This window comes from Sorex fumeus, unplaced genomic scaffold (genome assembly GCF_029834395.1).
Source record: "Sorex fumeus unplaced genomic scaffold, SorFum_2.1 ptg000019l, whole genome shotgun sequence".
NCBI lineage: Eukaryota > Metazoa > Chordata > Mammalia > Eulipotyphla > Soricidae > Sorex > Sorex fumeus.
The window spans coordinates 14,268,966-14,283,884 of NW_026606076.1; the positions used below are offsets into that span (position 1 = coordinate 14,268,966).

A 14,919-nucleotide genomic window follows, 5' to 3' on the forward strand; every position below is an offset into this window, starting at 1 on the left:
CCTATGCATTTAATATGCATTTTATTTATTTATTTATTTATTTTGCATTATTGAGTCACACCGGGTGATGCTCAGAGGTTCCTCCTGGCTCTGCTCTCAGGAGTTACTATAGGTGGTGCTCAGGGGACCATATGGGATGCTGGGGATTGAACTCGGGTCACATGCTTGCAAGGCAAACGCCCTACCGGCTATACTATCACTCGGGTCCCAAGAGTCAATATTCTTACCACCAGTAACTCATTCTTGACCCTCTACTCACTCTCGTAACTCCTCTCTTGCTGCACAAATCACCATAGTTAGCATGACGTGTAGAAGATAATGTTTATTCCAGACGTTTTGTCTGATTTACTAATTTTCCATAAATCAGTGAAACACCGTAATATAAAATGTCCTTGGTGAAGTCTTTTATAAACAAACAAACAAACAAACAAACACTGTCACCCCCCTTTGTTCATTGATTTGCTTGAGCGTGCCCAGTAATGTCTCCATTTTGAGACTTGTTGTTACTGTGTTTGGCATATTGAATACATAACAGGGAACTTGCCAGGCTTTGCCATGCTTTCATAAAGTAAAGTAAAGTAAAGTAAAGTAAAGTAAAGTAAAGGCCCTCCCGTTGATCATCGATGTGCTCGAGCGGGCCCAGTAACATCTCCATTGGAGACTTTGTTGTTACTGTGTCTGGCATATCGAATACTCTCGATAGCTTGCCGGGCTCTCCGAGAGGGGCGGAGGAATCGAACTCGGGTTGGCCATGTTGGCTGCGTGCAAGGCAGACGCCCTGGATTTGACATTGGTGCGACCATATTTACCTATGCATTTAATAAATGTTAAAAAGTATATTAAATTAACAAAAAAAGGAGAGAGAGAACATAGAAAAGGAAAAGAAAAAATATTGAATATACTCAAGTGGTCTCTTAGAGGGGAAAACAAATTGTGGTTTTGGTTATATTCCAGGCCAGATTTCCTTCTGTTACTCTCAGAGAAGATACTAAGAGAACCAATGATAAATTTTGGTTTTGGTTTTGGTTTGGGGCCACACTCAGCAGTGCTCAGGAATTAATCCTGGCTCTGTACTCAGAGGTCACTCCAGGCAGACTCAGGTGACTGACTGTACGGTGTACGGTGTCAAGCCCAGGTTGCATGCAAGGCAAGTATCCAGTCTGACAATAAAAACAAACTTGACCAAAAGTAAAAATAAAGTAATATCTTTTTGGTGTCAAACACTTTGCAGATTGCAGATTATGTTTTCCAGAGCAAATGAGTCTTAAGATAAACATACACATCACAAAAGGAAATACACAAAATAGAACAAAAGTTAGCATTTCGATATCATGTATAAGAGTTAACATGAATTACAAATCCTTTTTTTTCTTTTTGGGTCATACCCAGCAATCCTCAGGGGTTACTCCTGGCTCTGCACTCAATAATTACTCCTGGCAGTACTCAGGGGACCATATGAGATGGCGGGGATCCAGCCCAGGTCAGCCACACGCAGGCAAACCCTCTGCTGGCTGTACTATGGCTTTAGCCAATGCTTATAAATCCTTTTAAAATTTTGGTTTAGGGCCACACCTGGTAGTGCCCCAGGCTTACTCCTGACTGTGTTTAAGGATAACTCCTGGTGGTTCAGGGGGCCATACATAGATGCCACGGATTGAATCTGGGTGCACCACATTCAACGCAGGCAGCTTACCGACTGAATTATCTCTCAGGTCCCAGTACCTAGAAATCTAATCCACACTAATTGACCAATTAGCTGTTAAGTGATCCCATCAGGGAGGAGGCAGGATTCTCTACCTTTTCTTATGGATCATCTCTTTATTATGTTCAAAATGTAGGGTCTGATCTTTTTTAGAAAAGTCTTCCTGGCCGTAGTCTGGATCTATACCTTATCAGGTATGCAAAATCCTTCCCAGACTATAACACTCTGACCATCCCACAGCAAGTTTATATTTTTCATTGAGATTTTTCTTATTGTGATTATGTCTGAGCTCTCAGCATCATTCACGCGTTATTTTATTGTCCTCCATCTTCACCACTGAGATGAATGATCCAGCACAGCAGAAATAATTTTTGTTCAAAATGTTTCTGTTTTTAAATAAGAGGGTGTGAATATATCTATATATATATGTGTGTGTGTATGTATGTATGTTTACACACATCCATGAATTATGTTAGCAACTCATATACATATTTAAGATATGTACGACTTTTTTATTGAGCCAATTTCTTTTCTGTGATATGTGTGGTTCATCTTTATCATTATAAACAGATAATATATTCAAAATGGCAAAATCTCATAGTGTGTGAATTAGGGTAACAGCAATAGCACAGAGAGCTGAATAAACTTTTAATGGAAGATGAAAAGAAATCTCCTACTTATTAGAAAGTGAAGCGTCATATTTGTCTACACTAAGGAGGGGAATTAAATTAAGAAAATTCATATTGATTCATGCATTGGATCTGCGCCTGAACTGAATGAGGTATTAAGGTCCACATTAAGGTCCACATATTCATGTGATCATGAATGAGGTATTAAGGTCCACATTGACTAAAGAATCATGAGTGTGCTCTGTGAATTGAATTTGGAGATAAATTCTGCTTAAATTATTTAGTACAGTTGGAGAAAAAAACACTGCCTCTATCTCTAAACATTGGCCAGAATTTGCAATGTAATATTCCAGGCCGTTTGCCTGGATCACAGCCAGCCTAGCTGAGCTGGGTTCGATTCCTCCTCCCCTCTCGAAGAGCCTGGCAAGCTACCGAGAGTATTCAATATGCCAAACACAGTAACAAGAAGTCTCACAATGGAGACATTACTGGGCCTGCTCAAGCAAATCGATGAACAAAGGGAGGACAGTTTGTTTGACAGATATTTTTGTTAGGAGACTTTTAAAAATATTTTTAATTCCTCCATGAATTCCCTTTTATCACATTGTTGTTATATTCTTGTTGCAAAATGATCAAGGATTGTACAAATATCTGAATGTGATGCCCAGTTTTAATTGTGGATTTGTACCCCAGATTATGTGTTTCCACTCTTATGGTGCTCACTGAGGTTTGAGCTATTTTTTGAAGTTAAAATTTATTTCCTTTCTTTTTTTTTTGACTTAGCATTGGTTTCTAAGGCTATGTAAGTCTTAGGGATATAGATTCACAGCCCAAAGTAAGTGTATACCAAGCTATAGTATCCCAGGCCTGTTTCATTAATTATGTCATATTAGCCTGCTAAACCCATCCCCTCAACCACCTCCTTCTCCCCTCTGGTAACAGCTATTACTCCTATAAGATTTCTTCATTTATTCTGGCATTGAATAAACTTACCATAACTTTATCCCTTATCCCTATGCATAAACTTTTTTCCTTCTTTTTTGTGGAGGCACCAATTTGGGAGGTATCTCAATACCAGATTTATGCAACGCAGCAGTAATGCAGATCTTTTTGAAAATCACTCCTCCAAGTAATTAATTTAACAGATTCATTAAGGGTACTAATATCAGATATTAACTTCATAAAAGATGCTACACATTATCTATTCCATAGCGCTGAAAAGTGATCTTTCTTTTTTTGAATTCCAACAGTGTAATTGTACAACTCACATATGCTTTACTCTATACTTTTTAAAGTCTCTATTCTTTTTTTAATCTCTCATATAATTGTTATATATTTATAAGGGGAAATAAATCCTGTGGTACAGAGATGAGTGTAGGAAGATGAAGCCCGCTGAGTAGGGCGAGAAGATAAAAGCAAAGAAATGAGATTATCAACAACCATTAAGGGAAGAGTACAAATAAAATTAAGCAATTATCATAGATACATATTCTTATATAAAAATTAAATCCTCAACATATTGCATATTGGCTTATGACAGTCAAGCGTTATGGAAAATGTGACATTGTGTATGAACATTAAAAATGCATCCAGTGTTCCCTTTCAGATATATGAGAAACAAAAAAATCACCTTGGATGGGAATAAGAATTGGTAAAAATCAACAGAGCCTTAGAACTGAGTTTACTAAGGGCAGAAAAAAAAAGGTGGGTGGGAAGAGATGCTGGCACGAAGGTGGAAGAAAACAGACTCTGGGGGAGGATGTGGTGTTGAAAGTTATCTTTAACAGATTTGTAAATCACAGGATCTAACTTAAAATATCTATGCATCAAAAATGTACTAGGACCAGGAGAACTTACCTAGTCCCTATCTGCAAACTAATTTGATGATCAAGATAATTTTCTCTTTTTGATATGTAGCAAGAGTTAACGGAGGTGAGGGTAAAGAGAATAGGGACAAATAGAACAAATAGCTGCCCCTTATCATTTGCTGTTTTATTTGAAAGCCACATTCACAGTGACTCTATTTCAGTTTATTTCTATAGCCATCGAGAGGTCTTTATTAAGATTTATTTTAGACGACGAGAGGCTGAAGGGGAAAGTGATTATTTTGTAAAAGGCCAAGTAAGCCTGAGTGATAAGGTAAATTAGGGATTTTCACCTTCTTATGTTTGATCATAAAGACAAAAAATAAAAAAATATTGTTCATTAATAAATTCCTATCATGATAGTACAAACTGTAAAAGGAGATGGTATTGTCTTCGAACAAAACGCATAGTTGTGATGATTTTTTTTTTTTGGCTTTTTGGTTACACCTCGCAATGCACAGACGTTCCTCCTGGCTCCGTACTCAGGAATTACCCCTGGCGGTGCGCAGGGGACCATATGGGATGCTGGGAAAAGAACCCGGGTCGGCTGCGTGCAAGGCAAATGCCCTACCCGCTGTGCTATTGCTCCAGCCCCCTGTAATGTGTTTTGTACTAGAATATTTAGAATAGAAAATAACTAGAAAATTTCAGGAGGAAATAGAGAAAATAATCCAATTAAAAAGTATGTGCTTGCATCACGCTTCACCTTATTCATGGACATCAATCTCTGTAACCTACTACATGGATGAAAAATTTTTTTAATGGTTACACAATGGATGATGTAAAATTTTGCTCACTCATATTTTCAGAAGTTTATTTGTTTATTAGGTTTAATTATGCATAATATTCACTGAAAAATCCTTTTGAATATTATGTACTTAATAAACACTTAGCGAGTGACTAAGATTGGTATTGTAGCCAATGAGTTGAAAGAGAACAATCAATATGAGAAGATTAAAATTGAAGTACATCACACTAGATATATAATTACTTAAAAGTCTAATAGGAAAAAAAAACTTAGAAGACAAAACATACACAGGGCTTATAAACAGTCTCAGATTTGATTTTTTTTGTAAAATTATATAAATAGACTTTAAATTAAGAAGTCCTTTGCATTGGGTTGTAACATCATGATAATATTTCAGAAGAAATAAAAATATATTTTATGATTTATTTCCTTTTATAAATATCATTGCAAAGCTCTGGTCTCATTACGAAAAGGAAATTTCCAAATATATAATATTCATGGTTGGAAATTCATGTAAACTTGTTCAGAAAGAGGAAAAGTTCATTGGAACTTTTAGGTATAGGAATTAGAACAGTGGTCAAAGAAATGGAAATTCTAGGGAGTGAATAGAAAGAGTGAGTCCTATTTCCACAGTCTGGTCATAACATCACAAATTTGTCCCTAACACTTTTACTTCAGACATTAAGAATCCTTCTTTCTGGCTGGGATGGAGCAATAGCACAGCTAAGACAACTGTCTTTTCCTCGTTCCATTCACAAAAAATGCTCTCAGACCCCTCTTTATCTCATTATTCCGCAGACTATAGATGAAAGGGTTCAGCATGGGGGTGACCACAGTGTAAATAACTGAACCAACGGAGCTTAACTGTGAGCTATCTGCCACTGCAGAGCTAAGATACTCCACCAGGACTGTAAGATAAAACAAGGAGACCACAGAGAGGTGAGATGCGCAGGTGGAAAAGGCTTTATACTTCCCCTGAGCTGAGGAGATTCCACGGATGGAGGAAACGATCTTAGAATAAGAATAAAGGATGCAAATCAGGGAACCACCCCCCAATATAACAGCTGCCATATACATCCCTAAGTTATTGAGTAAAGTGTCAGAACAGGCAAGTTGAACTATCTGTTTGAGTTCACAAAAGAAGTTGGGGATTTCTAGGTTTGTGCAGAAGGACAATCGCAGCACCAATAAGCTGTGTAACAACGCAATCAGGGGGCTGGAGATCCAAGATGCAAGAACCAGCAGTCGACAGAATTGAGGGTTCATGATGACCGTGTAGTGCAGGGGATGGCAGATGGCCACAAAGCGGTCATAGGCCATCACCGTCAGGAGTAAGATATCCATGGACACAAAGACTATGAAAAAGTACAACTGTGTGATACAGCCCTCATAGGTGATGATTTTGCTGTGGATCTGAATGTTTACCAGCAACTTTGGGACGGTGGTGGTGGTGAAGCAGATGTCCACAAAGGACAGGTTGGACAGGAAGAAGTACATGGGGGTGTGGAGGTGGGGGTCTGAGCTGACAGCCAGGATGATCAGCAGGTTCCCCAAAACAGCGGTCAGGTACATGGAGAGAAAAAACATAAAGATGAGGGGCTGCATTTCTGGTTCCTCTGAAAATCCCATAAGAATAAATCCTGAAAATTCTGAAGCATTTTCTTGTTTCATATTATGGTGTTGAAGTCTAAGGAAAAGGGAAATGACAGGACAAATTTTCCCATAAACCAGCATTATTCAAACACTTGTAACTTACCATTTATTTATAGTTGCACTCATGAAATTATATTTTATACAAGTGTTTCATTCTTTGACAAGCCTTCCCAGTTACCTTCTGACAAGGAATTACTTTGGTTACCATGCATCCTGCAATTTCATGAAATATTCTCCTTGTATTTTTTTTTTGCTTTTTGGGTCACACCCAGTGATGCACAGGGGTTACTCCTGGCTCATGTACTCAGGAATTACTCCTGTCGGTGCTCGGGGGACCATATGGGATGCTGGGAATCGAACCCGGTCAGCCACATGCAAGGCAAACTCCCTACCCGCTGTGCTATCACTCCAGCCCCTCTCCTTGTATTTCTTAAGATTAATTGAGTTAGGAACATGGTTTAAGCACCATGAAAGCAAAAGGGAGAGGTCTTTGAATATAAAATTTTGCACGTTAAATAACAGCAATTTTTTAAAAATTATTGATACTGAGTACGTTTGAAAGCAAAGCAAGAAATGTCTTTGGCACCTATCATTCTGGAAGCAAATGACAGACATGTTGCAAAGCTGGGATTTAATATTGTAAATTGGAAAAAAAGGAGATAATTTGTTGGCAGAAATGAAAGTGATGCAAGTTTGTCAAACAAAGAGGAGAGAGCTCTCAGTATTCTACGTAATAGTTTCAAGTCAGATGTGTTGGTCTAACTCAATCTATTGTCTATGATAGACTTTATAGCAGGTACTTTATTGTACATCTGGAATCTATAGCCACCACCCACCCCTCTCTATTGTCTGGTACTAATGCTCATATCCACAATTGAACCTGATGATCTAAACATTTTCCTAGCATTGATATAGTAGCAGTTCAATGATAAGAGTATGAAAGATTAAAAGAAAGTATGAAAGATTATCCAAGGGTTACTTAAATACAATCATACATAAGTATTACCAAGCCACTGAGGTAAATATATTAGTTCATGAGTCACACCAGTCATCAGAGCCCTCTCCTACTTGAACTGAGTAGAATTTGCTCTCAGGTGACCATGGGTTCATATTCTGGGATCCTTTTCTCTCTGACACTGGGCATGATGAGTGACTGAACTCACCTGGAAGTTTCCATGTGGAAGTCTGAAAGTCTCATTGAATGGTGTATAATGGAGAATGTAGAACTTTTCCCTGAAAAGCAAACAGGAAGAAGCACAGCATTTCTCCCCTAGCCAGATTTAAGAATAAAAATAAACCAGAAGCAAGCATGTTCCTCCCAGCTCGTCACCACATGCTGAGACAATGGAGATGGGGAAGTTTTTACAGCTCCCTCTACCTGCTCATTAGATGCCTTTGCCTCTTGGTCCTCTGGTCTCTAAGCACAGGATTCCCCTGTGAAACTATGGTCTGGACAGGAAGGAAAGTTTCCCCGATGTTCTCTTTTCCCAAGACAATAGAATTTAAGTGAATCCAGTGAGTTGTTTTTGAATTCTTTCTCCATTGTTTTTTTAAAAAAAAACTTTCATCAAATCTCCAAATCCACTCATACTCCTTCTACTCAAATCCATATCTCCTTCTGAGTTCAGGTTTTCTCCACATGAGTCACAAAAGCCCAAAAGTCCATCAGAGAACTGATCCACACAACTGAGCAGAGGGGGAGGGTAGGAGAGATGTTGGAGTACTTGGGGAAGAAGTTGGGTGTACTGGTGATACTGATGATATGGGTGTAGTGTTGAAATTATGTAAAAGGGAAAGCAGCATTAATAACATTGTAAACCACAGAATCTTGACGGAAGGTGAAAAATTGAAAATTAATTTGGCAAAATGCAAATGAGGGTCATCTTCCACAGATGCTACTGCTAATGTTATGTTTTGTGTATTTTTTTTAGTTTTCATTATAGTCTTTAATTTTTCAATATACATAGGATAGCGCCTAGTATCTCTTTTTTTAATTAAAAACTATTTTATTTGACCTGATTAAAAAAGAAGTTGCAGTTATGAGAATTTTCTGTTGAGGAATTGTGGGTGTGAATCTAGGAGTGAGGTAATATGTACTCTGAAAGAAGGAAAGTTGTCTTAAGATACGTATCAGGAAAAGCTTGTTGATAGTTGAAAAATTTAGAAATTATTCCCCACTAAAATAGCTAAATTAAATTGTTTTTAATTAATTAATTAGTTAAATTTTTAAATTTTTTTTAGTGAAACACCATGAGGTACAGTTGTAGATTTACAAATTTTTGTGCTTGGGTTTCAATTATACAATGATCAAACACCCATCCCTCCACCAGTGCCCATTTTCCATCACCACAGGTCCCAGTATCCCTCCCAACCCCCTATACCCCCAAAGTTAAAATTTTTTTGCATTGAAATTTTAAAGGATTATCACATATAAGTTACACTGATCAGCTGCTTCCCAGTAGGTCTGGAGCAATAGTACAGTAGTATGGAACTTGCCTTGCATGAAGCTGACCCATGTTCTATTTCCAGCACCCCATGTGGTCCCCTGAGCTGCCAGGAGTGATCCCTGAATGTAGAGCCAGCAGTAAGACCTGAGCACAGCTGGGTGCGGTCCCCCAAAGCAACAACAAACAAGTCCAGATAGGTGGTTCCCTGAATAGTCCATCTGGTTTCGTATGAAAAGAAGGTGACTGCAAGCATTGTTGCCAATTATTTCTATTATACATGTAATACTATGTTGTATTTCTATATCCAGTCATATTGTAGGTTATTAAATTAAAGATTTCACCTATTTTGTCATAAAAATAGAGCTTTCTCCACATTTAGGTTGAGAGTCCTTGTCTCTGGAAAGCACTAAGGATGGTAATGCCAACCCTAATCTCAAGAAAATTAAATTAGCCTACACAGCAAAGAGTAGAAATTAGCTCTCTGATAATCAAAATTTGTTTCATAACACTTTTAAAATCCATGAGGAATCAGTAACAGTACTGTAAACCACAGTGCAAAACATTTTTTTAGTTTAATTTTTGTAAAGTATTTCACAATATTTGATTATATTTAGTACTTGAACACGAATCCTACCACCATTATATCTTCCTAACGCCATATTTTGGATGTTTCCATCCCGAACCCCAACCCCTGCCCCAAAGGAGATAATAATATATTTTGTATTGTTTGTTATGAATAAACCGCTGAAAATGCTACAAAAAACTTTCCTAGAGGAAAGAGTGTGAAGATTGTTGTATTTCACCCAGGGGCCATTAAGCCCTTCTATAAGAGAACACCAAGATGTTGTTAAAGGTTGAGCCTTGTGTGCACATAGATAGATAGATAGATAGATAGATAGATAGATAGATAGATAGAGATTTATATATATATACATACATAAAAATATGTTTCCCTGTAAGATTGCCTTTTACTTTCACAATCACACAATCACAAATCATCCTGTTAATCGTCGATTGCCTCGAGCAGGCCCCAGTAACGTCTCCTTCATCCTAGCCCTGAGATTATATTCAAGGCTCTTTAGGAGAATGAGTCCCAACATTGTTACTGGTATTTGGCATATAGGGTATACCACGGGGAGTCTGCCAGACTCTGCCGTGTGGGCAGGCTACATTCGGTAGCCTGCCAGTTTGTCCAAGGTAGGAATGAGATAATAAGATGTCACAATAGGATGTCGTGCGGCTGCAAATGCGAATGCAGCCGCACGGTTCCAGGAGCTAGTTTTTATAGTCTCTGAGTCTTGGCTATTGATGGGATCACACGGCGCCAGGGGGCCAGTTGGTGGGTGTGACCCCCGCCTACTGGAATTTGGAGGATCTGGGTGGAGGATGCTCGGCCCAAATCCGAGTAGGCTTGAAGATCTTGGACCCGGAACCCGCGTGACTTTGTCCCTCTGCCAGTACCTTCATGTGTGCCAGTACCTTCATGTGTACTCTGGTTTCTCTTCAGATCGCATAAATCTTTCGCCTTTTACTTTAAATCCCATCAAATGTGCAGGGCTGGAGCAAATAGCACAGCGGGTAGGGCGTTTGCCTTGCATGCAGTCAATCGAGGTTTGATCCCCAACATCCCATAGGGTTCCCCAAGCGCTTCCAGGAGTAATTCCTGAGTGCAGAGCCAGGAGTAACCCCTGTGTATCACCGGGTGTGACCCCCCCCAAAAAAAAAAGAAATGTGGTAGTGCAAAACATTTAAAAAGCTTCTCGCCTAGAGACAGACCAGTGAGTGAATGGGAGGCGAACAGAGAGGGGCATGGGGGAGTGGGTGGAGGGAAGTGGACGAAAATGAAGAGATTCACGTCGACACACTGTATGTCTGTTTTTGTTTTTGTTTTTTTGCGTCACACCCGGCGATGCACAGGGGTTACTCCTGGCTCATGCACTCAGGAATCACTCCTGGCAGTGCTCAGGGGACAATATGTGATGCTGGAAATCAAACCCGGGTTGGCCACGTGCAAGGTAAACGCCCTACCCACTGTGCTATCATTCCAGCCCCAACACACCGTATGTCTGAACCCCAATTATGAATTAGTTTCTAATTTCATGGGGACTAAATAAAATTTTAAAATTTTAGCACAACCGGTAGGGCGTTTGCCTTGCATGCGGCCAACCTGGCCGACCTGAATTCGATTCCTCCACCCCTCTTGGAGAGCCTGGCAAGCTACCCCTGATGTATTCGATATGACAAACACAGTAACAAGTGTCACAATGGAGACATTACTGGGCCCACTTAAGCAAATCGATGAACAATGGGAGAACAGTTACAATAACAGTGACAGAGAATAAAAAAAAAATTGAGAAGAAAACTGTCTGTCATAGAGGCAGGCTGGGGTGGGGGGAAATTGGTAATATCAGTGGCTGAAAATGCACACTAGTGAAAGGACAGAGGTATAACATTGTATGACTGAAACCCAATCATGAATGACTTTGTAACTGTGTACCTACTGGTGCTTAAATAAAAAAAATAATTAAAATCCATTAGGATTTTACCTATATGAAAAGTATAGGTCTCATACTCACCATCCATACTTCAAGAGTACTGGGGCTGAAGAGACAGCACAGCAGGCAGGGCATTTGCCTTGCACGCGGCCAACCCGGGTTCGATTCCCATATGGTCCCCTGAGCACTGCCAGGAGTGACTCCTGAGTGCAGAGCCAGGAGTAACCCCTGTGCATCGCCAGGTGTGACCCAAAAAGCAAAGAAAAAAAATACTACACCAGATTTGATGGGGTTCAAAGCAGGAGACAACCAATTTTAAAGGAAAATATATTTTTACAGATGTACACATATTTATAAGCACAGAATGCTCAACCTTTAACAACATGTTAGTTGTTATGATCTCTGCTAGAAGGGCTTAATGGCCTCTGGGTGAAGTACAAAAATCTTCACACTCTTTCCTCTAAGGAAACTTTTTGGTAGCATCTTCAGTGTTTTTTCCATAGCAAACAACACAAAATATATTATTTTGGTTCTGCTTTGGGGCAGGGGTTGGGGTTTGGGATGGAAACATCCAAAACACGGTGGTGGAAAGATTCAATGGTGGTGGAATTGTTGTTCAAATATTAAATGTAATCAAATATTATGGAGTACCTTATAAAAATAAAAAATATTTTTAAAAAGTATAGCTATCATATAATCTCTTAAATATTATTAAAATATTTTCATATTATATCATAGAGCATAGAATTCAGTTTTAAGGTCAGTGATTTTTTTTTATAAACATCCAGAAATGACAAAGTATATGTCTAACTCCGTTCTCAGCCAATCAGGATGTTGAGGCACTTGGTGTTATTCCCAAAGTCAAATCCAAATGGCAGGTATTGACTGCGATTCAGTCAGAACCCAATAATATTGTCAATTCTTGAACACTTGTTTTGAATGAGAAGCATTTATGCCAAATCTTCAGGATATTTGGTAATGTCTGAAACCAGGTTGTTCAACATGATCGACCTCTGAAATCCAGGGTCAGGCCTCCAGCGATTTACTCTGCTCTTGAATTCGATGATAAGAAAGGAGAGCATGGGTATTCAATCATTGTATAACTGAAATCCAAGTACAAAAATTTGTAAGTCTACAACTGTACCTCATGGTGTTTGTTTCACTAATAAATTTTTTTAAAAAAAGAATTAAACAAGTAGTAAATAAGGCACACAGAAAAAAAAAAGAAAGAAAAAAAGGAGAGCCTGTTAGCCACAGCATTTCACCAGTTTCAAAGAATCTAGGAAGGGGTAAATCTCTGAACACAAATGCACAATCTGGATTTTGTTGTTACTATTGTTGTTTACTGGCCTTTAAGGGTCTTATTTTTTTTTTGAAGCCACAGATGACTGTTTTCAGGTCTCACTTCTGGCTCTGTTCTCAGAGATAACTTCCTGGTGGGCTTGGGGGAATTCTATATGATGCAAGTGTCCAAATTTTGAGTAATATAATACATAATATTTTTTAACATTTTTTAAATTGAATCACCATGAGATATAGTTACAAAGCTTTCGTGGTCAAGTTTCATTCATGCAATATTCAAACACCCATCCCTCCACCAGTGTAGGTTTCCTACCAATATCCCCAATATCCTTCCTGCCACTCCCACTCTCCAGCCTGACTCTCTCTCTCCTTCCTCTCTCTCTCTCTCTCTCTCTCTCTCTCTCTCTCTCTCTCTCTCTCTCTCTCTCTCTCTCTCTCTCACTTTCTACAGATACTAAGGCACCATCATGCTTGGTCCTTTACTAACTTTCAGCACACATCTCCCATGCAGAGCAATCCCTTCCAAGCATCAAACATCATTGTCATAATGGTCCCTTCTCTATCCCAGCTACATTTTTCCCCAGTCCTTGTGGCAGTCTTCCAACCATGGACCATTAGTCCCAACCCTTATTTCTGCTGTCCTTGGGTGTTAGTCTCATAAAAAGTTTTTATTTTATGCTCCACAAATGAATACAATCATTTTATGTCTGTGTCAGCATTCCCACCAACAACAAATAAAAGTTCGTCTCTCCCCTCATCCACCAGTACTGATTGTTCTTATTCTTTTTAATGTGTACCAGTCTCTGTGGTATAAGGTAATACCTTATTGCTGTTTTGATTGGTATCTCCCTGATAATTATCGATATAGTGCATTTTTTTCATGTGCCTTTTGGCCATTTGTATTTCTATTTTGAGGAAGTTTCTGTTCATTTCTTCTACCCAGTTTTTATGGTGTTGGAAGTTTTTGTCCTATAATGTTATACCAGTGCCTTATATATCTTGGATATTAACCCCTTATCTGATGGGTATTGGGTAAATAATTTTCCCATTCCATGGGCTGTCTCTGTATCTTGGTCACCACTTCTTTTGAGATGCAGAAGCTTCTTAGTTTAATGTAATGCCCTTTGTATATCTTTGCTTCCACTTGCTTGGTCAGTGGTGTTTCATCGTCAACTTAATGAACTTTTATTGGTTTATATACAATATGCCACATTAATTTATGTATTGATTTTATATGTGCATACTACATGTATGTTTCTAAGGTGGTTTGATGGCAGCAGAGATGCAGAACAATTCATTATGAAAAATAAGCTCACACATTATCTGATACTTGCCAGTATTTTATTTTCTTTATCTTAATCCCAAATTAGATAATTTGCAATATTATCTTTTGCAAAATGCTCTAGTTTCACACAACATAAATAAGTATACTACCAAAATTTCTTCTTATTCTTTTCTCTCTTCCTTTCTTTTTTGTTATTTATCTATTTTTTGGTTTGGGGGCCACCTCCACTGATGCTCAGGGGTTTATCATGGCTCTGTGCACAGGAATTAGTCCTGGTGGGGCTCAGAAGACTATATAAGATATCAGGGTTTGAGCCACATTGGCTACATGCAAGACAAACTGTACTATCTCTCCACCTCCATTATTGCCTTTACTAATAGCATTGCTGGAGTAAATGCAATATCATATTTATGTACTGAATGAATAACACAAATACCTCTCTGATAATGTCTTACCAACAATCCATTTCATAACTTATCCCAGAATATCGGATAATGAGATATTAAACTGATGAGATCAGAGATGCCATGTAATTTTAGCTCCATTGCTTCTGTGTTGTATCCCAATGATACTTAGTTTGCTTCTCTTAGTTAATTTCACAGGTCATGTGTGTTTTATTTATTCTTTTTAATCTTCAGGGTTGGACGGCTAGGGCTTGGGGGTTGAGAGCTGGTGGTTTCTGAGGTTGGGAGGGGGAACTTTTTCCTTCACCTTCCAGATTGTGTTGCTAGATTCCATCACCCACCAACTACAACTTTACCCCCATTTTCCCCTCGTCAGCACTTTCAAATAT

General features: G+C 38.7%; 1 protein-coding gene across 1 annotated transcript in view; it reads right to left on the bottom strand.

Moving 5' to 3' along the window:
- The window catches only part of LOC130021977 (olfactory receptor-like protein OLF4), a 33,927-nt gene that overhangs the window by 11,941 nt on the left and 7,067 nt on the right, over positions 1-14,919 (bottom strand). Inside the window, exons 2-3 of the mRNA XM_056112709.1 lie at positions 7,761-7,830; positions 6,119-6,631 (exon numbers count right to left, since the gene is read on the bottom strand). Of these exons, the coding sequence (XP_055968684.1) occupies positions 6,119-6,631; positions 7,761-7,830 (583 nt within the window). The remainder of the gene's footprint in view (positions 1-6,118; positions 6,632-7,760; positions 7,831-14,919) is intronic.